This window comes from Gasterosteus aculeatus, chromosome 12 (assembly GCF_964276395.1).
Source record: "Gasterosteus aculeatus chromosome 12, fGasAcu3.hap1.1, whole genome shotgun sequence".
In the NCBI taxonomy this organism is placed as follows: domain Eukaryota; kingdom Metazoa; phylum Chordata; class Actinopteri; order Perciformes; family Gasterosteidae; genus Gasterosteus; species Gasterosteus aculeatus.
In genome coordinates, this window is record NC_135700.1 from 17,043,007 (window position 1) to 17,071,004 (window position 27,998).

The 27,998-nt window shown below is 44.1% G+C and overlaps 1 protein-coding gene across 4 annotated transcripts; it reads left to right on the top strand.

Annotated features, from left to right (window-relative positions):
• Positions 1 to 133: 133 nt before the first annotated feature.
• Positions 134 to 27,976, top strand: LOC120807785 (RNA polymerase II elongation factor ELL2-like). 4 transcript variants are annotated; one of them, XM_078085515.1, is made up of 13 exons: positions 192 to 393; positions 1,001 to 1,048; positions 17,998 to 18,125; positions 19,243 to 19,406; positions 21,209 to 21,453; positions 22,563 to 22,687; positions 23,078 to 23,192; positions 23,385 to 23,574; positions 23,659 to 23,868; positions 24,529 to 24,580; positions 25,135 to 25,306; positions 25,404 to 25,448; positions 25,821 to 27,976. In XM_078085515.1, the coding sequence occupies exons 1-13, from the start codon at positions 256 to 258 to the stop codon at positions 25,929 to 25,931; spliced, it is 1,743 nt and encodes a 580-aa protein (XP_077941641.1). In that variant the 5' UTR covers positions 192 to 255; the 3' UTR covers positions 25,932 to 27,976. The 4 variants fall into 4 exon arrangements, with proteins under 4 accessions (XP_040016094.2, XP_077941641.1, XP_077941643.1 ...); XM_040160160.2 differs by having other exon boundaries at positions 134 to 393; positions 23,385 to 23,868; XM_078085517.1 differs by lacking the exons at positions 192 to 393; positions 1,001 to 1,048 and adding an exon at positions 1,448 to 1,778 and having other exon boundaries at positions 23,385 to 23,868.
• Positions 27,977 to 27,998: the final 22 nt, after the last annotated feature.

The following is a 27,998-nucleotide window of genomic DNA, read 5'->3' on the forward strand; positions in this document are numbered from 1 at the left end:
AAATCCTATAAAATAATCCCACAGATAAGACAAGACACATATGTTTGATCATTTCCATGATCTGAAAATAAAGAAAGAAATCATTCCCCATACGTTCCATTGGCAATAAATTCAATGTGGAAATGCGGCATGCAGTCAGTCCGCTGTGATGGGCCGTTGTTGCCGTGGCTCCGCCCACCCGGTGACGTAGCAGGGAGAGCGTTGAGCCGAGAGAGCAAAGCAGCTTTAATTGCAGGGCAGAGAGAAAAGCCAGCGATGGCTTCGCTCAGCCAGGAGCACCGCTACGGGCTGTCCTGCGGGAGAAATAACAGAAACAGCCCCAACAGGACGCTGTACCATGTCAAGCTCACGGACACGGCTATCAGGGCGCTGGAAGCGTACCAGAAACTCAAGGTAGCTTTACCGCGAGTGTTTCTGTGCTTGCGTGTGAGTGTCCGTGAGTGTCCGTGTGTGTGTGTGTGTGTGTGTGTGCGCGCGCGGGCGTGTGCGCGCGGTTGTTTTGTGATGAATTTTGCTCCTGTAAAAGTTGTTGGCTGAGCTTACTTGTGTTTTAAAAGTTGTCTTACTTTTATTTGGTTTGCTTTTGTTATACATAGCTTTTCTTTTAATTTAATTAGTTTTTTTTAAAAGATGTATTTTTTCCCCATATGTTATGAATAAATGAATTAGAGTAGTTTCCCTTCACCTCTGAATCATTTGGCCACACTACCGAGGAGCATAGCCGGACTGACGGGGGACGAGCCCGTCAGCTGTTTGCTGGGAAACCTTCTTTGTGCTTTAAAGTACAGCAGACTGCAGTGTGCCTGCTTAATTGACAAGTATAGGTTCACAATTAGCTGCAACGGATGCCATTAAAAGCACAGGGGAATTATTGATTGTGTAACTTGCATGTAAACACATTTCTTTTTTTAAAATTTGAAATAGCTTTGATTACACAACTGTGTTAATGCCTGCGACTAAGTCAACTAAGTAAATTGCGTCTGTCTGTCTTTTACCTCAGATCTCTTTACCAAGTGAGCCATCAATATGTTTCAAAGGAAACCAAGGGGTAAGTTCTTCCTCCTTCCTTTTTTTCATTCACAACTTGAGCTCATTGTGCAGTCAGTGTTATTGTGTTGAATCCAATGTAGCAACAGAGAACGAGAGGAATATAAAAAATGCAGATGTTTAAAACGCAGCACGTCAATCGTGACATTGTTCTCATACCAGTATGACAATATCATCTCTTTAATTCTACAAAGTCAAAAGAGGCTTTCGTTCCTCACACTCCCCACCACACTGCATTAGTGGGAGCTCATAGCTGGACGTCCACAGCAGATAAGAGCCATGCAGGTTACTGGGTCAGACTGGTGACTGTGGGGCGGCTTTGTGATGTCAGTGAGCGGTGCTGGGAAAAGAACTGGAGGGGGGCGGGGGAAGTGTGTGTGTGTGCGCGCACGCAGAATCTGCAGAAGAGAACAGCAGTTATGTCAAATGAGGAGCCTTCAGTGACGGGAGATTACCGTACCACATTACCACATTGTTCTCCGTTTGGGGAATGAGTGAATATTCACCGCATGTTAGACGTTTGCACACATTTGGGCCTCGGTCTTACAGATGTGCTCTTGAAACCGAATCATAATCTGCCGCGTCGAGCCAGAACTATTCGTGTTTTGACTAAAGTCAGGAGCAGCTGTGTCCTTGGGGAATACTTTACTTTTAAGTGTATTCCAATAGCACGGGCCGGTTGGAAAGGAGTGCAACCCCCTTCCTGTCACGACAAGATGAGCTGAGCTCTGGTGAGTTTTTTGAGGGGGGGGGGGCTTGTGTGGTTAACAGACTGGATCAAACCAGTAAGTGTGTTCGTGGTCACTCATACTTTTAAAAATGTTTTTTTTAACTGAGAGTGTTGAAATCTTTATTTTCTCCTTGATGGATCGTGGGCAGTAAAATGAATTTGAACTCCCTATCAATCATTAGTATTATTATGATCCGGTGTGTAACGGATCCCGCATATAAAGAGACATGGCACTTACTGCTGGTGAAATTACTCCTTTATTTTCTTCCTTTCCATGCAATACCATCCTTGAACGTCAGCGTAAAAACACCACCGTAAGAGCTTTTTGCCATTATTGTTACGGGTCCATTAAACGAATAGTTTTGAATAAAATTCACATTTGTCAGTAACAAGTTCCGTTAAGCTCACATTCAAAACGCAGAAACATCCTCTTTTTACCCTTTCAAAATAAAGGTACAATTCCCTTTTACCAGAAGATCTGCAGAGTTACTTACACTCCCACCAAATTAGTGTTTTTACAAAATAGAAACCTTAAAACACTCAATTTCAAATTACAGAATAACCTTTCAAAGGTATGGGCTAAAAACTACACAGAAAACAATATAGCATTTCTTAACTGCAATAGTGCTTAAACAGCCTCTAACAATAGAACTAATTTCTGGACAGGGCGCTCCAAAACAGGCCTGTTGGTGCGCTCTCCTTTGTGATTCAGCTCCTTCTCTCCAAACAAGATTTTGGCCCGTCTCACAAGTCCATCTTTGCCTTTAATGACGTCTGAGACTGTCCCGAGTTTCCATTTGCTTCGTGGTAAAGTGTCCTCAGCATCCAGTACAATGTCACCAACCTGCAGGTTCCTTTTAGTGCTATGCCAGCATTGTCTTGTTGTGATATTGTGTAGATATTCCCTTTTCCATCTACTCCAAAACTGCTCTGTCAGGTACTGCACCTGACGCCATCTCTTTCGTCCATAGAGATCCTCTCTTTCAAACTTGCCAGGTGGAGGCAAGGCTGTGGTGGATTTCATCGTGATCAAGTGGTTAGGAGTGAGTGGCTCCAAACTGTTGTGGCTGTCCAAGGTATCAGATGTGAGCGGACGACTGTTCACTATAGCCATGGTTTCATAAAAGAAGGTGCGCAATGATGCATCATTTAGCCTACCAGAGGCAAGTAACAGAGTGGCATTAAGAACACTTCTGACAGTTCTGATTTGCCTTTCCCACACACCACCTGCATGGCTGGCATGAGGTGCATTCATTACAAAGTCACACTGCTTTTCTGTGAGGAATACGTTCAATCTATTCGTGTCCAACTCCTTTAATGTCGCACTCAGCTCATTTTTTGCACCCATGAAGTTGGTGCCTTGATCACATTGAATTTGTCGTACAGCACCTCTTAAAGCAATAAAGCATCTCAATCCATTAATGAATGTGTCTGTGGACAAGTCCTCCAACATTTCAATATGAATGGCTCTAGAGCAGAAGCAGGTAAGGAGCAATCCATACCTTTTTTCTTGTTTTCTCCCTTGTTTTGTCCAAAAGGGGCCGAAACAGTCCATCCCACAATAAGTGAAGGGTGGGGTGGGTTCTGTTCTTTCAACAGGCAGGTCACTCATCCTTTGGCTTTCAGCTGGTCTTCTCAACCTTCGACATGTCACACAGTGGCGGATGTGTGTTGCGACTGCTCTGCTGAGTCCACAGATCCAATAGCCATTGGACCTAATTTCATTCATGGTGAAGCCTTTGCCCTGATGTTTTACTGTTTCATGATGGTGGGCGATGATCAGATTAGTCATGTGATGTCCTGGAGGAATGACTGTTGGATGTTTAAAAGAGTTAGGAAAAGGTGAGCGACTGAGCCTACCTCCCACCTTGAGCACACCCTCTGCATCCAGGAAGGCATCGAGGTGATACAGCTTGCTGTGTCTTGGAAGCTGATGTCTCTTTTTTAATAGTTTAATCTCTTCTCCGTACGCTTGGCTTTGTATGTCCTTGATGATAAGTCGTTCTGCACTTTGTCTTTCGCTGACTGTTGAAAGGTCACACGATTTGACCTTTCTAGCACGCCGCAAGAGACGCGCCACTGCCCCGACGGCCCGAGACCAGCATGAAAACTTCTTTAATCTTCCTACAAGATCAACTTGCTCTGAGGTCTTTGTCTGGAATGTCTGAGCCCTTTTAACTTCTGGGTCACCAACAGGTAGCTCCAAAAGCACCTCTGTTGGCACTTCTATTTCTCCTTTCCACAGAAAGCTAGGGCCGGTGAACCAATCAGAAGAGAGCAACTCATCTACTGTTTTCCCTCTTGATGCATAGTCTGCTGGGTTTTCATCAGTTGGTACATAGAACCATTGCTTCGGGTCTGAGCCACGACGGATTTTCTGCACTCGATTTGCTACAAAGGTGTGGAAACGGCGAGCATCATTATTAATGTAGCCTAATACAACCTTCGAGTCTGTCCAAAAGAACTCTTCTACATTACAGTAGCCTAATTCTTCTTTGAGCATATTGCTCACTGTGACTGAGACAACTGCTGCGGCAAGTTCTAACCTTGGAATAGTTGTGACCTTTAGCGGCGAGACTCGCGCTTTTCCCATTAGAAGAACACAGTGAATGTCTCCTCTTTCATTCTTCAGTCTCAGGTATGTGCATTGGCCGTAGCCCGTGGTGCTGGCATCTGAAAAGTGATGTAATTCAGTTTTCATCACCTTTCCAAAGCCAGGAGGCTGATAGCAGCGAGCTACCTGTATTCCTTCCATCTTAACAAGATCATCTTCCCATTTCTCCCACCGTGGCTTCAACCGCTCTGGAATTGGATCATCCCATCCTGTTCCTTGATGACACATTTCTTGGAGAATTTTCTTTCCCTTGAGGAGGAAGGGAGCTACGAAGCCCAGCGGGTCGTATATGGAGGCGACAGATGACAGGATGCCGCGACGTGTTGCGGGCTGGTTCTTTGGAGAGACTTTGAAAGTGAAACAATCGCTCTCGATGTTCCAATATATCCCCAATGCTCTCTCTAAAGCTGGATCATTGAATCTGAGATCTTTTGTTTTGATGTCCATGGCGTGTTCTGTTGCGGGGATGCTTTGCAAAACGGCAATGTTGTTGGACACAAATTTGTGAAGGCGTAAACCTCTATTTGCACACATTTCGCGTGCCTCCTTTGCTATTTGAATGGCTTTTTCAGCAGACTCTACACTAATGATGCCGTCGTCCACATAAAAGTCTCTGGCAATGAACTGTGACCCTAATGGGTGTGTGTGACTGTGTTCTTTGGCGAGCTGCTTCAATCCATAATTTGCACACCCCGGTGAAGATACAGCTCCAAAAAGATGGACCTTCATCCTGAATTCCTGGGGAGGTGTGCTTAGGTCTCTGTTTTTCCACCATAAGAAGCGTAGATAATCACGGTCATTTTCTGAGACATGGAACTGATGAAACATCTTTTCTATGTCACACATCAGAGCAATGCGATGCTGTCGGAAGCGAATGAGAACACCTGTCAGACTGTTTATCATATCTGGGCCAGGGAGAAGATGTTCATTGAGGCTACTTCCCTTGTACTTTGCAGAACAGTCAAAAACCACTCTCAGCTTTTCAGGTTTTTTGGGGTGATAAACACCATGGTGAGGTATGTACCATTTTTCTCCATAAGTGCCCACATCGCATACCTCCTCGACATCACCTCTCTCAATGATGTCCTTCATGTAGTTCATGTAGTCATTCTTGTAGCTTTCATTTAAAATGAACTTCCTTTTCAGGTGGCTTAATCTTACAGCAGCAAGTTGCTTGTTATCAGGAAGGAAGGGCCTCTCTCTGAAAGGGAGGGGCATTTCGTAATGTCCCTGCTTGTTTGTTTTTATGCTTTCCTTTAATTTGTCAAGAAAAATCAAATCTTCTTGACTGACTGTTTTGTCATCTCCTTGAGTGTCTCTGAAATCAGTCTCGAGCATTCTTATTGCATCCAATGGAGTCACTGCGGGCAGCTCCTTCACAGTTACTCTGTGACAGTGACCGTTTGACAATTGTGCATCAGAGTGAGTTGCTGAACAGCCGACAATACTCCACCCTAAGTCTGTGAGAATAGCAAAGGGTTCGTTATCCTTTCCTGTTATGACACGCCTGGGTATGAGAGCTCCTGGACAATTGTATCCTATGAGTAACCCCACTTCACAGTTAAGAAGAGGCGGCATTTGATCTGCAATTGCTTGGAGATGCTGCCATCCTTTTGCCGTTTCGTGCGTTGGTATGTGTTGTCTGTTTACAGGAATGCAGTCCTTGGTGTATGCAGGAGGCAGTTTGATGTGCACAGTAGAATTGAAACCTCTCACACGCAGACCAGATGTCCGTTCACTTTTAAAGACCATATTTTCACCCATCATCGTAGTGAGTTTCAGTTTAACAGGGAAAGTAGTCAGCTGAAGTTCATTACTTACATCATTTTCAATGAATGTTGTGTCACTTTGTGTATCCAGCAGGGCATACACAAGTTTTTCTCTGGATGGATTATTGTCGCTTGACACCCACACTGGCACTATCATTGAGGTGTTTTCTGACTGACCTTGACTGGTGACATTGAGAGAAACGGCAGACGTTGGTTCCGTTTCCCTGTGTTGCGCTGACATTTCCCTATTTGTCCATTCTTTGATTTCAACTTTTCCGTAGCCATCATCGTGGAGACATGTAGGATGCCGTCCTCTGCATGAGTCACATGTGTGCCGATGTCGGCATTCCTTCGCGCTGTGACCGTGTTTTAGACATCCATAACACAGTCTGTTATCTTTGACATATGCCCTTCTGTATTCCAGTTTTCTTTGCATGAAGTCTGGACATTTGCAAAGCTGATGACTGATATCCTTACAAAGCATACAAGGGGGCTTGACCTTTTCCTTTGTTGTGGTCTGCTTACTGTTTTCAACCACAATTTGTGTGTTAAAGGTGCTGGCTTTGTTTCTTTTGCTTACCCTTGTGCTCCACTTTTCTTGACCAGAACCATCAGGTGGATGGAGAGCGAGGAAAGAGGTGACTGGATTGCAGGCGATTTCGGCCTCCACAGACATAAACTTGGCAAAGTCCTTGAAGCTAGGGAAATCCTTTCCCTCCGTGAGACGCAATGTTACTTGCCGGTTCCATCGTGAGGCTAGCCACTCTGGCAGTTTCCGCACCAACTTCTGATTTTCCTCACAATCGTTTAGGATGTTTAAACCTTTTACATGGGGCATGGCCTGCAGACAGGCATTTAAGAAATCTGAGAAGTCTCTCAATCCTTCAGCATCCTTTGACTGTATTTTTGACCAGTTGGATAACTTTTCTCTAAAAGCCTTTTGAATGATAAATGGCTGGCCGTACCTCTGATTGAGCTTTTTCCAAGCGTCGCTGTAAGCTTCACTGTCACTACGATAGAATGTCCCTTCTAGGCATTTGTGAGCTGAGCCACCTACATATCTCCTTAGGTAGTGCAGCTTGTCGGTAGTGGGAATGTTCATTCTATCTATAAGTGAAATAAAAGAAGCCTTCCACTCAACAAAGTCAATGGGATTGCCATTAAACACTGGGGGCTCTGGCATTGGAAGTCTGTTAATAGCGATGCTGTCCTGAACAGCTTGTGCTAGGCCGGATACATCAATGGGAGCAGATGGAGTGACAATTGTAGGAGGAGGACAATTTATTGCGACAGGCAGAATGTTCCGAATAGGGTTCTGAAATGACTGAAAGGACTGAGCATCAGATTCCTCTTTCACTTCTCTGTCATATACTTCAAGTCTGGCTTGGGCAGCCTTTAAGTCTTTTTCAGCTTGTAACCGTTCTAATTCTGCTTTGTGTTTTTCTAATTCCCTCCTGTGCTCTTCCTCTAAAACTCGGATCTTTTCCCGTTGACTCTCTTCCTCCGTTAGCATTTTATATTCAGCCTCCTTAGCAGCTAACTCCGCCGCTGCTTCTGCTCGCTTGGCTGCTACACTTGAACGTGTGGAGCGATGACTGCCAGTCAGCGCTGAGGCAGAGGAGCCGTAAATGGACCGGGCATAGTCAGGCTCGAGTAGCTCGTGCAAGCGCTGTCCTTCATATTCTGCATCATATTCTCCATTTACGCCAGTTAGCCTCTCGTTCAGGATTTTAATAATGTCACCTGTTACTGCAGCACAAGCATCAACTTTGCGCCTTAGCTCAGTGTCGGGCGGGCCGCACCCTCTCAATTCTTCATACACTTTCATGATTTCGATTTTCCTTATTTCCAGATTGTCTGCGAGACATGCCAATCGACTTTCTGTTAGTTCAGATTTTAGTTCTTGCCGTGTTTGTCGAGCTTGGGCTTTCCACTGTTCATAAAGGCTATCAAGTCTTTTAGCACGTTTGCTCTGCTCTTGTTTACGATAAGCTAGCATCTTTTCCGTGGGAGCTCGCGCGCGTTCCGAACGTCTAACGTTAGCTAAATCTGTAGCATTTTCATCGTCATCGTTCAACAGTTCAGCAAGCATTTCCTTTTTGTTAAGCAAAGACTCTTTTAGTTCTTGTCTAACAGCACCTTGTTCGGTTTCCTTTTCTATCATTTCCTTGTATTCCTGAATTACCTTTTGAAGGATTTCGATCTGTTGCTCTTTATCCTTGCTGCGCCGAGTAGTCTCGTTTCCCTCCATTTTGCTAGCCTTACTCCTCTTCTTGCTCTTTCCTACCACGTCGCCGTCTTCTTTTCACCGCTGCCCTTCTCCATTCTTCCGTACGAGCGTTCTTTTATATCCGTGAAAAATGTCCTTAAAGTCCGTTATAGTCCGTTGATGCAGCAGGTTAGCTGGCGAGGTAAAGCTCTTACTGTAACGGATCCCGCATATAAAGAGACATGGCACTTACTGCTGGTGAAATTACTCCTTTATTTTCTTCCTTTCCATGCAATACCATCCTTGAACGTCAGCGTAAAAACACCACCGTAAGAGCTTTTTGCCATTATTGTTACGGGTCCATTAAACGAATAGTTTTGAATAAAATTCACATTTGTCAGTAACAAGTTCCGTTAAGCTCACATTCAAAACGCAGAAACATCCTCTTTTTACCCTTTCAAAATAAAGGTACAATTCCCTTTTACCAGAAGATCTGCAGAGTTACTTACACGGTGGGTGGGCTTTCTAATGAATCCAGGTAGTTTCAGTGGAGTCTGGACACAAGCTGCCACCATTCCACAGGACTTTCAGCCTGAGAGCCGTTCTCTGCTCGGGGTGTTGGAGGTCAGAGGTCAGTTGGTCAGCTGCTGTTTTTGTTTTCTCTGGCTCTGTAGATCCCAACTGCAAAGGCATGACGCCTCGACGGGAATATGTGAAACATTCAATTTGGAGAAAAAGCTCCAATCCCGATCCACCGCTTGACAGTTTGTGCAGGGAAGTAGTCGCTCATAAAACATGACTTTATGATTGGATTCAGACACCTTGTATATGTACCTGTAAAAGTTTTTTTTTCAATGGACACACAATCTAGTTTATTTAAGATAAACAGTGCTCTATTAGATACGGCGTCCACACATATTTCAGACCACAGCCCCGTGGTCTGAGGTTTTACACCATGGCGGTCCATCTTTGCACCACTGCTGTCACTGCGATGGCTGAGGGATTGCAGGGCAAGTTATTAACCATATACATGTTTAGAGGTCATTATGGGATGGCGTAAGGCGCTTGATTACAGCGTGATGCATCATGGCTTCAGTTGGCATTAGCTTTGCCCGTCTCGCTGACTCAGATATTCACAAATGTGTGTTTTTTGGTGGTCGCGCAGGAGTGTGTGTGTGTGTGTGTGTGTGTGTGTGTGTGTGTGTGTGTGTGTGTGTGTGTGTGTGTGTGTGTGTGTGTGTGTGTGTGTGTGTGTGTGTGTGTGTGTGTGTGTGTGTGTGTGTGTGTGTGTGTGTGGCGCTGGCACAATTTTGCTGCAGTAATAGCAGATGACATGAACTCTGCCCGGCTAATTTTCCCGGGCTCATTCCCAGGTTGGAGTCCCACTTTTACTCCGGTGTGTATCTAAAAAGAGCACGAGCTCATCTTTTCTCTAAGTTGTGTGTGTGTGTAAGCGATGCACTCCATTCTCTATTTGTTTGCTATCACGTGGGTGTGGCAGGTTGTTTTTTCATGTGTGTGTTTATGCCGTGTCCTGTGTGGTCTAAAGCCATGATTTATTCATGTCCCACGTCCCCTTTTCCTGTCCTGCGTCCTCTGCCCATTGTGCAGCAGTCTTTTGCCCAGCAGGAGTGGAGTACGATCCCACAAGGGCTGTGTGTCTCAGTGTGTGTCTGTGAGGGAGAAGGAGACAGGGAATCTTTGTCACTTTTCTATGAGTGTCTGCATTTGAGTTTATTTTGTGTGTGTGTGTGTGTGTGTGTGTGTGTGCGCGTCTATGCTGAGATCCCCAGAGCCCCCCTCCGATTGTGTGTTGTCTCCTCTGATTTGAATAACAATGAGCGGGGGAATGCAGGCAGTGTGTTGTCAACCTCTTTGGATCACCCAAATTCAATACAGAGTACAGTCAGCCCAGATGTGTTGTGGCCTGCCCTCAGGGTTTGTTTGTGCCCAAAATAATAGAAACTCCCCTGCTGTGGGTCTAATGGAGTGGAGACTAAAATGGAGAGCACTGGAAATATTCCACTATGGACATTCACTTATTTACCGATGTCCTAAGTTTGAAGTGTAGACTTGAAACGGACATCTGTGGGCGGAGGAGATTCACACTCTAAATTGTCAAAGACACCGGTCAAGAAATTGGACGATTATCTACATGGCTGCACTATAATGCTCCGTACAAAGGTTCTCTGTGCATAAAGCATCCTGACACATAAATGAAGGTACTTGACACCTTAATAAAACTTAGCGCAATTAGGAATGTAAGCAGCCGTTTTTTTTGTTTTTTTTCAGTCAACTCTTCAGCATACTGTAAACGCTGTGTATGCCAGTAGTTATAAATACGTTATTTTCGCTCCGATTGCATTAATCTGTGTTTGACCACAAAGGGGGGAATTGTTGACCAACTGTGCTATTTTAAACCCTTGTGATTATAGCTTACTCTCGCCACCTTTCCCCGGATTACATATTTATGTAGCGAGCGAGCGAGCGCCAGGCGCCGACAAGTGGCCCCCTGAGATCCAACAGCGGCTGCTCCGGGAAAATGTGCTCTCTGTCCGATTTAAGCAGCTTGGAGATACGGAGCACATCTTGGCTGGCTGAGGAACGTGTCCTGTGACACTGTGAGCTAATGAGGCATAAAAGGGCACTTGTCCCCCCTCCCCCCCCCCACACACACACACATGTCGTGGTACGGCCGTGCACGTGTGAAAACATAGCGTTTTCTCGAGGAACCCACCTCGCTTGGATGGAGACGAGGAGGAGCTTTTGTCAAAAATGCTGACCCCCAAAAAATGGTTGAAGTCTTTGGCCCTGTGGCACCTGCCAGAGACTTATCGTTCTTGGCATTGGAGGGTGGAGGTGGGGGGGGGGGGAGAAGAGTCCTCGGGGGATGCTTGTGGTGGCACAGCACCCTTCCATTTCCCCTCCTCCTAATTTATGCCCACAAATACTGCAGCGAGCAGCTCTGGCAGTAGCGCTGTCCCTCCTGTGAAATAGCAAATGAAAAGGAATGGGAGGCGATTACAGGCTGGGGCTTGATTACATGCACTGTTTCCCACTAAAGGCAGCCACATTAATCACTCCGTGCCAGCATGTGGAGCTCGGCTAGGGAGAAGACAGTGCTTTGCTCGCGGCGTTGACTAATTGACGGTTGGATCAGAAACGCACGCGAAAGCACCCAAAAAATCTTTCCCTACCGTCCGCCCGTTCCCTCGCTCCTCCGGCCGGCCCGGAGACACAGACCCACTATTGTGTTGCGTATGGGGGTCCTCCATTGGGGAGTGGGGGGGGGGGACTCCTCTTAAATGGCATGTGTCAACTTGCGGCCCTGGGAACGATTTGTCTCTTTTGTTTGTCATGAGAAGTTGTGTTTGGGGTGGCTGAGGGGTGGCGGTGGCTAGCCGTCTCAACCTGTGTGTGTGTGTCTCTAAGCTGGTGGCAGAGATATTTGTCTGATAGCTAGACTTTGGCCTTTCTTCCTCCTCAGCCCTTATGAGTGGCAGTAAGGCTGATTACACCCTGGTGAGAAGAGCTGGAGCTGAGCCACTCTCTTTGCTCTCGCTGGATTAACACACACACACACACACACACGCATGCACACGGTTTGCATTAGCATCGGGCCCAGAGTGACTTTCCTCCTGCTGATAACAGACACCGGCGGTGGCGACAGGTTTCTCTCCCTCCTCCTGCACCTCCTCCCTCTCCTCCTATCAACCAGAAAGGGGAAGCCGTGCCGTGGCATCCCACTCTGGAGCCGAGGAGGCCAGAACAAAAGGCCGCCTGTTTTCAGAGGGCCATTACTCAGGCTGCAGAGGATGTGGAAACAATAGCCTGCATGAGATCTACACCCAGACCCCACATTCAACCGAAAGCCAGCAGGAAACATAAGCCCTGCGCACCGACAGCAGTCTCTCACAGTTTTTGTTCAATCGACTTTATAGTTTGAGGAAGGCAGGAAAATGAGCTTCGCCTGTCCTGCGTCTTCAGCGCGTGGAGACGTTTATGACAGTCGGAAGTGAACAATGGCTCATTAAGATACATACTTTTTTTGTTGTTGTTGTTGCTTTAGTGCAGGTCATACAGCTACATAAACGACATTTGACCTGTGTATTTAACTCGTCTCGCTCAAGGACACTTTGATAATGGGACAGCAGCCGGGGATTGGACAGCCGACGCTGTGGTTACAGGCTCTGACTTAATGTCTACAAGGATTCAAAACCTTTTTAACCTTTTTTTTTTTTTTTTTACAAAAATATTTTTTTAACTTCTAAAAGATTCCTTTCTAATGTCCACGTGCACGACGTTATGAATACCACAGTTTTCCTTTTTTTTAGAAATTCACAGACACACGCCTACTTGCAGGCACCCGTTTGCAGGGGTTTAACCACACAATAACAGATCGCTCTGTACACACTAGTCTTTCCGGTTTATACACAGAGGTGCCATTCAGAACTGCAGGTATCAACTTACCAAACTGTAAACTGCTCCTACGTTCTCTTACATAAAGCTCTTGGGGTGAAAAGTTAAAATGTCTTCACATTTGTTCCTGTTTTCCAAAACGATCGATATAAAAAGAGCATGACCAATAACTCTCGGGAGCCTGAGGTAATGACGCTGTGGTGATTAATGCATGTGTGAAATGGAGGGAGTGTTCAGTTCGCGGAAGACTTAATGAGGCTAACTAGAGTGATCGAGCGATTGACGTTTCTCTCCTGCGAGCCCGGTCACGCCAGTGAAACGGTAACATCTCATTAAATCTATTTGATTCGGTTGAATTTGTTTGTCCGTAAAGAGTCTTCAAATCATTTTCATTTACCTCTCAACGCCGTTCGAGTCCGTCGCACTCAGAGAAGAATCTCAACGACTCAAATGAAGCAAAAATGGTGACGCTTGCAGATGGAGAAAACTGAATGACTCTTTCCTAACAGACTCACAGGTATTCGCCAAGAGCGATGCTTGGACAGGGATTGGTAGCACTGTAGTTAGAAGTAACGTTTTGACATTTTCTGCAGAAAAGGAAAAATTAAAAAGACTAATCAACCAGAGGGGGAGGCTGTCGTAGCTTCCTCAATCAGAAGGAGAAGGGGGAATGTTAAGCGAGCCCGGGGTGGTTTAAATTGCCGTGTCTGGGAGTGAATGCGTGGAGTTAGTTGGCACCAGGGGCCAAAGAAGCTATTGTACTGTATGTTGAAACACACTTCTCTGGGTGTGCCTGTTGACCTTCCAGGGTCACTGGGAATTAATGAGGTCGTCAGTCACTTCCAAGTGTTGGACAATATTTCTAATTACTTCTAATGGATGTTGTTGCTTCCATTTTCTTTTCTTTCCTTCAACATTCGCAAAGATCAGCAGCAAGGAGCTGCTTTACTCGCAAGAAGGACAATAAATATTTCATTATCTTTCATTATTATAACAAGCGCCTCTCCTGTATTTGAATTGCCATGTGTGCCTCTCAGGAGAATGCACCAAGCATTGATGCCCCAGTGTCTGGGAGCGAGAGTGCTTGTTGTAGTCTGCACAGCGGGGGGGCTTTAAGTCGCCCCCCCGAGGTCATACAAGCAGCCACCACTGGACTAATGCCGGCCTGTGCTGCCCGGTGCACAGCTGGAATCCTGTGACGCCACACAGCACAAACACAGAGTCCGTACTTCGTTAGCTGTTGTCACTCAGAGGCTTTCTATCAACAATTTATTTATCGGTTACTTAAAACACTCAATTTTCACCTGGAAGTGCTTTACTTCACTTCAGCTCTTCCCGGGTCTTCTCAAAGCAGAACGCGTGAACTCACTGCTTTCGCACTGTGAAAAAAAAAGTTTCAACCATGCTGAGTTCAACCTTCCAACAAACCGATACCTCACAGGAAATCACACTCGCAGGTTGGGTTTAATTGGGAGTGAAATTCAAACAAGTCAACAAGCCTCCTCACCGTCTGTCTGGGCTATTTTAAAGTAAGCCTCATGATCGGCATTTAGGTGGACGGTGAAACTTTTCCATTTAGGAAATTGTACCGTCTCAATTCAACAGCCAAATAGACATCGACCGTATTATTTCCCTTTTGTTTTGGGAGATAACTGCAATTAATGTTTATTGTAATTGTTGCTAGGAGGCAGCTTGCTCTTCAGATTGCTTGTGAACTACAATCAAAAACCATGATTTATTCAATTTAAAATGACATACATTTTTACATTTCATAAGCAGCATTTCAGTGATGGTTTGCCAACCAAAAACATTGATTACAGCAGTGAGACTAGACCCCAACAAGGAATCTAAATATTATATATATATTAGGATTGGGGGAATGATAACGTGATCACAACAACAATGTTAACATGCTGATGTTTGGATGTTTGGCAGCCTTGTTCACCCACTTAGTTCAGCGTGTTAGTCACTACGAGCCCAAACTATAATGTCACGTGTATTTATTTGAGCCACGTCAACATATTCATTGAGAATGAAAAGGGTTCAGGGTTCATTTTTTGTTGTATCGGTTAAGTCCTTTGTCGGCTAATCGTATCAGCACTCGTAGGAATTTGATTATCTCAAATCCTCGGATTGTACTGGAGGGAAATTTAAATTTTTGAAGCGCTGACAAGCCGCTGTTTCTTTGACTGCACAACTAATCCAATAGTTAAAAGACTAATTTAAAAAAAGCGTGAAATCAATAAAATGGCCTAGACCAGGGGTCTCAAAACCGGGGGAAATCGGCCCGGTGCATCCGGTGCGGCCCGCCAGGGGGGTTACCGACTTTGGTGCCGCCAACTTTATTAGTCGCACCACGTTGGATGTTGAAATATAAAGGCTTTATTATAATCTAGTTAATGGGAATGGCTGAGTGGTCATCAAGTACCTTTTTATCATCTCGTGAAATGTTAACAAAACTGTCTAATGATGAGAAATAATCCCACTGACCAGCCTTGCTCTGTGTTTCCGCCTCCTACTCCTATGCGTGTACCATTGGTGTTCTGCACTGGCAACCTAATCTCAAACTCATTCAATCGTAAGTAATGTCACACATGCATTGAGCAAGCTGGTCTCTATCTTTCAGTGCGATCACAGCTCAGCCATATATAGTGAGCATGAATTCCTGTGGTGAAAGCCTGCGTGTAAAGACATGTGCAGCTCGCTGATAAGAGAAGAGAGCCAACGTCTTTGTTGCACACTTCCACCAAAACGTCTGATGGAACTGTTAAGATCAGCCTGAGAGCAAAGGGCCACCTTGCTCAATGTGGGCTGGACAGTATTTACTACATTATTAGATCAGATTGATCCTACGGCATTTTTAGATATTTAAAGTGACAATGGGTTCACCACATGTCTGCCTCAAACATCAAATCCTCAGCAAATGTGATGTACCAAAATCTTTTTGATTAAGCTTGAATCTTGACATTTGACGTTAAGCGTTTTGAACGCGCATTCAAAAAACAGTTTGGTAATGCAGCATGTGGAGCTACATTAGTAATGAAAATAAAAGCACAAGCATGAGGGATATTGTGTGTGTGTGTGTGTGTGTTGACACCAACATACTTAATTTGATATGGCAAACATCCATTGGATACGTAGGAACGTAAGCATTCATTTGTTGGCATGTTAGTGTTCCTCTGAATCCAATAATTGCATTCTTAGGTCGTTAAATGCTGCGCTTTATTCATTAGTTAGTCGCCAACTGCCTGTTGCACTGTGCCGGGCCGATATCACAGAGCAGCGTTACACTTCACTGCATATGGTATAAACAAACGTCTTCGACTGCAATGCATTAAAAGAAAAAAGCCATGGGAGACTTATTTTAAAATTGAAATGTTGAATATTTAAACACTGTGTGAACTACACATCATACATTTCGGATCATACTTTCCACCCGTGTAGCTTGTGTGTCACGTACACGCACACGTACACGCGCACACAGGAGGACATGAGCTGGGCTGACTGAGCGGGTTGGAATCATGTCGGAGCCGAGGGACACAGCTGGAGAAAGTAGAGGAAATCCCCCCAGGATGACTTTACGCTTAAAGCTGCTTCACCCCCCCCCTCCCCCCCAAAAAACAAATGGCACAGCTGCCTGTACTGTGAAGAATGGGAGCGCTGGGTAACTGGTGACCTCGTCGACACTGTGAGGAATACCTGTGATGACAGTGTCAACATCCTCTGCACACTGACCTTTCGCTCTAAGATTTAACTCGTAATGTTTACCGAAGTTCTCTGTGTTTCTCCGTGGCCACGTCTCCCCTGCTCCGACAGTAAAACTACTGTGGTGCCTTTGTAGTGTAGTGCTGAAAATGTCCCATGAAGCTAAATGAAAATACCAGTGAAGTATTTCAGAATTCGGCTCTCACAGACGTGCAATTACATCTTTTTCACAGTGGTCAAAGCAGTGCAGATTCTTCTTTTCCTCTGTTCCTTGTTTTTCCTGATCTGTTATTACATCCGTGTGCATGTGTGTGTGTGTGTGTGTGTGTTCATGTGTGCATTTGTCTGCCCTGGAGGTTGCAGCCTCGGCTCTGCTGCGCTCCACTGAGTCTGCCAGGAGATCTCATGGACGCCTCAGTGGAGCGGACTCTTAAAAACACTGTTTACCCAAGGAGATTTATTTAAAGTTACAGAGCGTCACAAAGTCTCACTCTAGATCCTGTGTGTGTGTGTGTGTGTGTGTGTGTGTGTGTGTGTGTGTGTTACTCATTTGCACATGTCTGTGTTGAGATGCGATGAAAACAAGATGTGCAAGGGGTGGATTGCAGTTAGTGCGTCCCAAAGGCATTTATGACATAAAAAAAGTACTTTGGAGTCCCACCGATGTTCACGAGTTCTCATTATCTTGCAGATTGTCTTCAGTGACAATTATCAGGCCGTGCATGTACTTTTCTTCCTCTACTCTGGAAGTGTCATAATATTCATATTATTTTCTGTGCAAGTTCACATGTCTTGGTAGAGGACATCAGTGTTTCGGTGAACCCCCTTTTCATATCGCGTTCTCGTCATACCAAACTTTCCGCCCAAGGAGTGGCTAAATATGACCGTCGTATTGCCTTAAAATGCACACAGCAATCCTTTCTGTAAACTATGTGATCTATTTTCATGTGCCAGAACATAAGATCGGCATATGTTGCATCCCACGATCTTCTTCTTAAGTATTACGTGGGTTGCTTCCAATAGGATACATTCAATCCATCACAATGGCCACGTTACCATTTGTTTTACATGCCGAGTCTTTACTTTTAGCTGCACGTCTGCTATGTCCGCTCCATTTAACAATGCAACATCTAGTAGATACTAGCAGGCTTTTAGAGGAGGTGTTATTTTAGAAGGAACTATTTATTTAGGACAACTGTATGTTGATTGCGCAAAGCTTCCATCTGGATGGCTCTTTGCTCTTGGCTACGATGCATTTGGCAGCAGAGTTTATCTTAGAAATTGCTTTTCCCTGCACAGAGTTGACCGAGTTTTTAAGAAAACCGTTAAAATAACTGGCTGGTTTCATTTTCTTCAATCGTGTGTTATTATGGACACATATATACACGTAATCTGTTTAGCAAAAGCCTTTATGTGTGATTTTTGTTTGTTCACTTACGGAAGATCGTCTACCTGCGTGTGTGTTGTTTAGTAAACTCTGGATTTCTTCTGTTCCTCTGTGTAGTACATCAAGATCCCTGCTCCAACGCCAGAGTCACCTTCTGCTCTCCGCGTCTTTTCCTTTTACTTATCCAGCGACAGCAAAGACCAACCTCAAGCCAGCTTTGACTGCATCCATCAATATGTTTCAAGGTATGGAGCAAACCGCGTGTCAGGTGTCTCTCACTCGGACCGGACAGGAGGCTGGGTTGAAGTTGTTATATTATTCATTGTATTATTATTTATTCTTGGGCTCTACATCTCTCAACATGGAAAGCTCCTGTTTTACCGACTATATGATCATTCAATAAAATGTAAATCAAGTACTTATTCAATAATTGGTCTCTTAAAACATCGCCCTACTTTTATCCTGATCCCCACATCAAGCTTCTGCACATAGATCAGCAAGGGAAAACGTGTAATTAGCCAAGTCACGACAATCGTCGATGTCGTGTGTGTTTGAGCTGATCGACTTGTGGCCATGTGACCCCAGACGGTGCCCTGCGTTGTCTCCATAAGTCATCTGTCTTTTCGCTCATGTCTCTGAGGGGATCAAGACAAACGGTTAGCTCGCTCAGGATGGAGCCGTTTAAAATCCCTGTATGTTTCTGAGCTGGCCCTCTTATTACTGGGACCTGCGATGCCTTGTTTGTGCAGTGGATATGCCAGGAAACTGAGAGTAATACTCTGTTGCTGCCTCCTGCTGCCAGATGGGTAACTGTGGTCTGAACTCAAAGCTCCGGCTCCAGTCAGCTGCTGAGGTCGAGGCGACGCAACAGTGCGGACTAGTTCCGCCTCGCTTTGTCCCCACATGCGTTTGATATTTAGAGGGTTTATTATTGTGTTATGAATATAGGATAAGGGCCAAAAGGCTCCTATTTTTTTAGATATGAACAAAATATATATTTGACTTCATAGTAAACCTTTTGATTTATTATTATTCATTAATGCGGACCAGGTTCTTGTAGCAAACGTTTTTTACTTAAGTTGCAACTAATCCCAGCGTTTTTTTTCCACGGGCTCCTTCCTGCTCTGAACCAACTCGTTCATGTGGCGTTCTCGCATGCAGCGGACTGCAGAGCTATATCTAGTGTGTGACATAACATACGGTAACCACAGACCTGCGTTAGCCAGCCCTCACCACAAAGCCACTCCATTCTGCACGGCAGCCGCGTGGGTGTGCCGCCCGAAATCCACGTCTTCACAGTGTTTACTGCACGGCCCGGCAGAAAGCCGCGTGGTCCAATGGCCCTGTGCTCTTGATCCGCAGCGACGGCCGCGAGCAGCTGGAAGGTCAAGGCACCATCCAGGACAAGATCACGGTGTGCGCCACCGACGACTCCTACCAGATGACGCGCGAGAGGATGTCTCAGGTGGAGAAGGACAGCTGGAGCCGCTCCGCCATTGAGATCAAACCCGGCGCCACGCATCCAAGTAAGAAGAGACTGGATGTCTTTTGAAGGAGCAAAAGCACGAGATCATAGCATGACACATGTTTTCATTGGGGAGAGGCCAAACAGCTGTAAGCGTGGAGAGGGATCAAATTGAATATGGATTCACTGATCTCATAAAAAAAACAGAAATAGAAATATACTACCAATAAAAGCAATTGTAAGATGTGCCTCACATGAGAAAATCATTCTGTGTTTATTGCTGGAAACCAGATATTTATTTTCTACCTGGATGTGAAATGAGACCAGATGTGCAGGCCGTATGTTAGGATATTAAAATAAGGCAACAAACTAACTCACCTCTTTCATTCACATGTGAACATTTTTTGGCCTTTGTTTGTCAGGTTTTCCGATGGGAAGTACAGGTTATTTATTGGTCAAAGGCAACATCTATTTTTAAGCGTCATTCCAGAGGTGAAAGCTAAGCTACTTTCTTCCTGTTTATTCTGTCGAAAATGTAGTTTGATGTATCTCTAAAACTTGGCTGATAAACATTAAACATTTGCTCTCTAGGGCTGTTACCAGTTGTTGTTGTTGTTGTTGTAGTTTTAACAACAACTTTAGCCAAATGGATTATAGGCCACGAAACTGAATAACAAAGATTTACAAGGGGTCATGCACCAATTTAGTTTGGGCAGGCAGCACATTTCATGCAGTGTTTGCCGTGGTGTTAATGTGTCTCAGGCATGATTATACTGTGCAGCATATTAATGATATGAGAGGAAACATGAGCTGGGAAGCCTTTCCCTCTTACCCAACCTTTGCCGCTGTTATGTAATAATGCTTCTCGGCTTGTGTGCTGGAGCTGAAGAGGAGAGGAAACTGGGTGGTTGAGACCAAACGTAGACTGTTCATTGTGTAACATCAGAGAAAGATGACTTGGCAACACAGTTGGCCAAATGGAAACATTTAATACCTTCACTCTACATTCCCCTTTTTAGCCCGAGGAAGTAGGCTACTCATGAACAGATTATCAGCCAGGCCAAAGCCTAAACGCAAAGCATCTGATGCGCCACATCATAAATACTACCTACGCCTGTGTATTTTTATCAGTGTTTATGGCTGCTAGTAGAGTAACGGTCACGCATAGCCTCATTATCACTTGGCAGGAGATACTTTTTGTGGTTGAAAGGACGGCATTCTTTTTCTCTAGCTTTGCCCCACTCTGACCTTCAACTGGAAGACTAATCTGTAATGGGATTAGCACAGAGAGATAGCTTTCACTGCTCCGTCTGTCTGCAGCAGAGATGTAAGGAAATAATTGTTGGGGTGTTTACATCTGCTGGCCAACATGTACGTGTGAGCCGAGCAAAAGGTCAATGGAGGATATTAGACGCATGTCGCCCCCATTAGCCGAGTCATCCAGTTGTTGTATATGTTCAACTTTTTAAAAGATTAAAAAAAGGTTGAGACTTGTAAAATGTGGTTGTCTTTGACTCTCGTCAGCTTTTGTTTGACCTTCTCCATAGAACTTTTTTGTTTTTTAAAAGCTTAAAAGCTTGCGTGACACATTTGACTGAAGTCCTGTTTTAGTTTCCTTGCTCAGGGCTTATAAATCAGTTCCAATTAGCTTCAGTCTCTCCAAATTTCATGAAATCCCTAAGATTCAATTTCTTGTTTTAATTGTTTTGACTAATTTTAGGGGCAAAGAATGGTTTTGGAGGAAATCTGCAGAGCAACAAATAGTTTCAACCCGTTCTAGGGGCAAAGCCGTTCGAATGCAACTTCAGTGTCACTTACACGTCTTGTTTTCTCTCTATCTACCTTTTTACTTTGTGTGTCCAGCTAAATGTGTCAAGCTCCACAAGAGGCCAGCTCCTCTGTCTGCATCAGACAGCAGCGTCCACAAGCCGTCCACCAACAACAGGAAGAACGGCGGCGTGGCCACGCCAACCCAGAAGCCCTTGAGGGAGCGCATCATCCACCTCCTGGCCCTCAAGCCCTACAGGAAACCAGAGCTGCTGCTGTGGCTGGAGCGAGAAAGAGCCGGCCCGAAGGACAAGACCGAGCTGGGCGCTACGCTGGAGGAGGTGAGCGGAAATTAACATATTGCAATGCATATGAACACTTGCATGCATAAGAAATTGGTTGCTCATTAAGGTTTTGTACATTTGTAAGACCTGCAGAATCATAACAGTCTTGAAAACGAATTTGCTAACAAACACTACAATTTCTGTTGATTCATACGTTTCATATTGATAAAAGCTAACCATTAACTAATTGTAAAATCCATTGAACACAATTAAAAAAGCATTTTGTTAAAAATAATGCAACGGTGCTTTAAATAAAACTTGGGATCTAAACATTTTTTTGCAATTCTTAAATTATGATTTATAGTGTGTGTGTGTGTGTGTGTGTGTGTGTGTGTGTGTGTGTGTGTGTGTGTGTGTGTGTGTGTGTGTGTGTGTGTGTGTGTGTGTGTGTGTGTGTGAGCCTGTCTGACTATTTACTGCCCGTGCGCTTGTTGATGTGTGCGCCTGCATGTGGTTTTCGTGTCCGTGCATGTGTGTGTAATTAGGTCGATGCTGTAATTGTCTGTGCAGAGATTGTGTTTGCAGTGGGGCGGGCCCCTCTGTCAGGCGGCCCCAGAAAGATAGATGTCCTCTGAGAAAGTCAGTCTGATGAGATTACAGAGGAGGTTAAAGCCTGAGACTCTGTTGGGAACTGAATTTAAAAAAGAAAAAAATGGGTTTTGCTTTTAAGGAATGTGGATGTGCCACTTTCAGCACGTCAGTTAGTGAACGTGTTGATATTGTACCCACTTATTACAGTTAAGGGTCATATGGGCCCCCCGGAGGGAACGGAGGCACGGGAGAACCAGGACTGAACTGTTAAATTAGTTAAATTACATGATTTTCTGGTGGTTTTGTCAACAGGACTTCCAAAATAAAGTTCCTTGTAGTACCCTTTTTCTTTTAAAAACATAAACACTGTTTCTATGAATGTATCCTGATAACATAAATTTGGAATGTGTTGGTTGACAAAATATATGAGGGTATTTCATTTTCGTCAGGCATTTATTAAATTCTAGACTGGTCAATTTCCAGTATATTCATTCACATAATCAGAGATAACATCAAAGCATTTTATTTTAAAGGTATTTAATTCAACAATTTGAATACCGGATATTTTATTTCAGGTGGCAAGAGTGAATCCCAAAGACAGCAGCTACCTGCTGAGGGATGACTTCTACAAGCATGTGCAGAGGGACTGGCCCGGCTACAGCGAGGAGGAGAGGCAGCACATCAGCAGGATGCTGGCCAGGTGGGTCAGAGACACAAACACATTCTGCTATTGCAACAAACCTAGAATGAATGATCTCACCGTGAACAGCTCATTTCTCTGTGGGGGGGTTACAGTGTACATGCAATCGTCTCTTCCCGTTAACAATACGTCTTTGTGTTGATTGTTGCTAACAAAGTGCTAATTGGACAAAAAAACAATATAATCTTACATTTCAAGGCAGAAAGCCGTGCCGGTTGTTCTGTTTTCTTCTTTTCTCAGTCACACACATTTTGGTAGAAGTGCTAATCAACAATAAGAAACCAAGAAAAAAAATGTATGTTCTCCTGTAAATCTGCATGCAGTAATGACAGTTAAATTGAAAACTTTGGTAATGTTTTTTTGTCTAACCAAGGGAACTTTCTTCAACAGGAAGTTGCAGCCACACATTGGACATCAACCAAGGAATCTTCAAGCAAATGTGTCCGTGCTAAAGACATCTGAGGATACGACACTACAGCACAGCGCAGCAAAGAATCCTGCGGCGGTAAAGGGCCGTTATATTTTTGCAGTAAACTTTAAAAACCTGTAATATAACATATTTACATCAACTTCACAACAGTACAGACTGTCTTTTGTCTTGTTGAATTTTTGATGATCAATGACTTCTCACTCTACAGAGGGAGTCTGCAAAAATGCCATTATTGATTTTCTGTCTTTTTTTTTTTTTTTCTTCCAGAAACGTCCTGTGCCTTTTGACTTATTGGAAAAGCCAACTGTGAAGAGACAAAGACCAGCGGACCAAAAGTTGCAACAGCAGCCCACGGCGAACGGACTGTTAAACAACAAAGGACACGACGTTGCAGCTCCGATGCTCAGCCCCGGTTTCCTCACAAAGACTGAGTTTCAACGGACAAGTAACCATACTGGTAACCAAGCGGGCTCGCCGGGGGGCCACGGGGGCTTTCCCGTGATGCCCAAGCTGACAAGCGCCTCTGACACACCTGTCTCAGAGAGCAGAGATCGAGAACCCAAAGTGAGCAGCCGCCAGCCAACGCAGAGGGACTCCGACTGCGCCCACCAGCAGCCGGCCAACAGCCAGCACAAGAAGAAGAAATCTAAAAAGCACAAAGACAAGGAGCGGGAGCGCTTAAAAGACAACAAGGCCTCTGAATGGTTGGAGACGAGTCCTGATCTCAAGCAGAACCTGGACAAACTTGACAGTAAGCCCCCCCTTTTTTTTCAAGTAGACTGATCTCTCGATTAATATTAGCATTCGTAGTGTTTGGTCGCATCCTGAAAGCCGACACAGTGAGGAAGAGGTTTTGTCGATTTTGACCACATTTCAGATTTTGTTAATTAAATATTTTCTCCGTCTTCACGTCCACGTGGGCACTCTGAGAAAGTTTGTGGATGTGACCAAATTGGCTTTTTGTCTGAATATCACATCTGTGGCTTCATCTCCATGCCGCTGGTTTCCCTCCTCTATAGTGAAAATAACACAATGACCACACAGACTGTGAGCCGATGGCCGGTTGCGACTGTGTGTGAGGTCTGCGTACAGTATTATCTCATGAGAATAACTGTATTTACTCCCTTAACCTCATTCTCTGGGGTCGTCCGTGTGTTATGTGGCTGATTGACTCGACAAACAGCCCGAGCACTGCTCTGCGTCTCTCAGCTGGCAGGTCTCCTGATACCCGCGCACACACACGCGCACACACACACACACACACACACACACAGACACACACACTCATGCTGCGTTTCGCAAAACAAAAATATACATTGCCTAACATTCAGACAACAACGTGTCATGTAGATGACTGTATTAAAGCTGTGGAAGCCGACGCCATTTTCGTTATCTTGTGCTTTTATTCCAGATCCTGACATCACACACGCTGCGGCCTCTGAGGAGAAGCCGGATTATGTGCTGTGAGTGTAAACATGTTCTAAACATTCTTCAGAGCTTACAGCGACTGGTCGTGTTACAAGATAGACTTTAATTATTTATTTTGTATGTATTGCAAATGTTTACATCCATAACTTGTTCCTCCCAAAACATGTAATAAAGAGTTGTCTCCGGTGGTGATGAATGGTATGGAAAGTGCAATACGCCCCGTACCTTTTTATCCTCAGCTGCGTTTTAAATCCCCTTTTTCTATTGTACATACTGTAGTTACCCGCTCAAAGTACAAACCACTGCCTGCAGTATGCATTCAGTTGGGACTTTTGACGGGATATTGCACTTTGAGTTCTGACCACCTTGCTCAAACATTCACAGCACAGAGGGGTTTTTGAAAAGTATTCAGTAACGCTGAAGGGCATCACGGTGCATTGAGACGTATTGCATCCTAACGTCGTACTAAATAGCACTTAAAATGTCGAGCTTATCTGTATCTTCGTGCTGCCATCTTGTGTCCTTGAGAGGTGCTGCATTTAAAGAACGTTTGAGGAAACGGCCTCTCGTTTGTGCGTCTTTCTCTTAGAACATATGGCACCATCGTGACTTTGGAGCAACGTAGGAGGTACCAGGAGGATTTCTGTGCAGAGTATGATGAATACAAAGACCTCCACTCCCGGATCGCCACCATAACTCACATGTTCGTTCAGTTAGGATCCAAGATCAAAAGCTTGTCCCCTGGCACACAAGAATATAAGGTATTTATTTACCACCGGATCTGATCTGATATGTGGCGTGCATTGGAAAAACAATACGTACTATTGTTTTATACAATTGTGTTTGGTATCATTTTAGATAATGGAAGACCAGATTCTTGAAAAGTACAACAAGTATCGAAAGGTAGGTCAAATATTCAAATGGTTTGTTATTTTTTATGCAGTAGTTAAGAGACTTACATATTATTTATAATCACCGTTGAGGATCTTTTATCTGGCTATAAAATAAAATCTCAAGTTGAGGCCAATGCCTTTTTATGAACTACTGTATATAAGTAAATGAAAACACCAGCAAGAAGCTTTGTTTCATTGTCATGTTTATCATCAGTGCCGCCGGGTGGGATTCAGCTCAAAATCAGATACAAATCCTGAAGGTTCCAAAGAGTCTCCTTCCAAAAAAAAGTGATGGCCAAGTCCAGCAGATGAGTGTGGTCCGATGAAGACCGATGGAACTGGTGTGAAAACCTTTTTTTTTCTTTCTCTTCTCTCTCCGTAGAAGTTCCCTGGCTACCGGGAAGAGAAGAAACGCTGCGAATATCTCCATGAGAAACTGTCCTACATCAAACAGCTGATCAAAGACTACGACGTCTCTCGCGCTTCTTCGTAGCATCGGCTCTCCCCTTCATCGGTTTCTTTTTTTATGGAACGCTCTTCTTGGTTTTTGCAACGTTGTTAAAACCAGTAACGGTGTATGCCAATTCAATGGAAATATTTAAGAATGTAGCAAATGACTTTTACTTTTCTTTTTTTTTTGTTACACACATGGTCAAACATTGCTCTTGGCAGTGTTCCCCTTTCCATTTTTATAGATCTAAAGACATGCAGTGTAATTTTTTAATTCCATATCAAAGTTGCCTCATCATTGATACTCCACTGAAGCAGCCCTGTGTAAAAAACAAAAACAAAAAAATCAAGATTTTTAATCAAATTCTTTGATAAGAAACAAGTGAAGTCATTCTAGTGATTGGCAGAAATAAATATTTTAAGTTTTATATAAAGTGACGTATTAAAATGAGGATGTTTTTGCAATCCAGCCTGTAAGGGCCCCGTACTTTCTCGTTAAGATCTTACTTTTTCGATTGGTTTTAAATGTTAAGATTTAGTATATGCGATCTCCCAAATGCACTTCTGTGTAAAGTATTTATTCACCAGACCCCTTTCTTTTCAGTGACTGGTAATGGGACCAACTCGCTTGGCCTTGATGACTGTCGCAATAATTTGGTGAAGGACTATTTCCTCCCCAAAGTCATTGCCAAATGCTTATCGGGCCCCACATTTAGTTCACAGTATTCTAACCCGCCGCATAGAAGTGTCTTTTTCTCTTCCTTAGCACTACTGATCTATTTAATCTTAAACCACCTGCCTTTTTTATTCTGTGCTGTCTGTCTCCTCCGCTTCTCAGGTCCGATTTGAAGTGTTTGTGCGTTTCAAGCAGCTTGATTGGCGAGCAGCTCAAAGGTTTGCCGAACAGGTTACGTAACTGTCTGTCCTTACGCAGTTGCGGAGAGCTAATGGGGTTATTGCAAAGAGGTGTGGTACTGTTTCGAGCCTGGAGGGTTTATTTGTTTAGTTTCCAGTTAATAATCATTGTCCATTTGATTTTGTTTTTTTGCACTAAACCCAGTCTGAAATGGGGGACAGCAGACTAGCTTAATTTCCTTGCAGATTGTAAGTGTTCCTTGTGGTTTTTTTCAGAATGTTATCACGCAGTCAATGACATGAAAAGCCTTAATGTTACACTTTTATAGTACAAAATCTTCAAACTGCCAATATCAACAAGGAGATCTAATCCACACACACACATTGGTAGTCTGCCTTATATTCCTGTTCGCTGTCTTAGTCTTAGTCCTCTGTTCAAATGAATGCCAACAGTGGCTCTCCCACCAACTGAATAGTACTGAAATTAAAAGGAGATGTTTCATAATGTGATTTAAAACAACAAAAATCTAATGCGATTGGCTGTGACACCGTTGCTCATTCATCAGTTGCATTTGTAAACCTTCTGGTACTCCTTGTTTTCATAAAAATGTTCAGATGTGTGCTCAGTTATTTATCATTAGGAAACTTTGGTTTCTGCTGCCGCTGGTGTTCCTGTTGACGTGCTATCTGACGTCGCTACAAGCACATGGAGAAGTTTCATTGGATGGTCGTACAGTGATTCCGGCTGTATTTTAAGCACACAGAGAACTTTGTTGAAATACTTCATCCCAGACATCTTGTGGGTGGTAATTATTACAAGGCGTCAAGGAGGGAACCGGTCAAGTACTTGTTTAAAGACCATCATTATCTGTGGGTTATTTGAGTTTGATGGAGACCATAATCATACGTGGGTTGTGTGCGTAGGATGAATAAATCAATGGTCGGACAAAACATTTCTTCCAAAATCACTAAATGAGTTTTATTTATCCGTGCTGTCTTAATTACAAGGTCCGTGAAGTCTTTTGTTTTTTTGGACAGAATATTGACACGGCACCACTACTGCAGAGTAAGTGTTTTGTAGTTGTACTACTATACCTGCTGAAGGGAACGCCTGATCTTGGTCACCGAGGAGTCCGAGAAGAGAGTATATGTTTTATGAACTGCATTTTACAGATGTCTTCTCTTTTTCTTTTTTTTGTGCAAATTTCAAAGGAATAAAAACATCAGTCATAACATTTTTGTCTTGAGCCTTTCT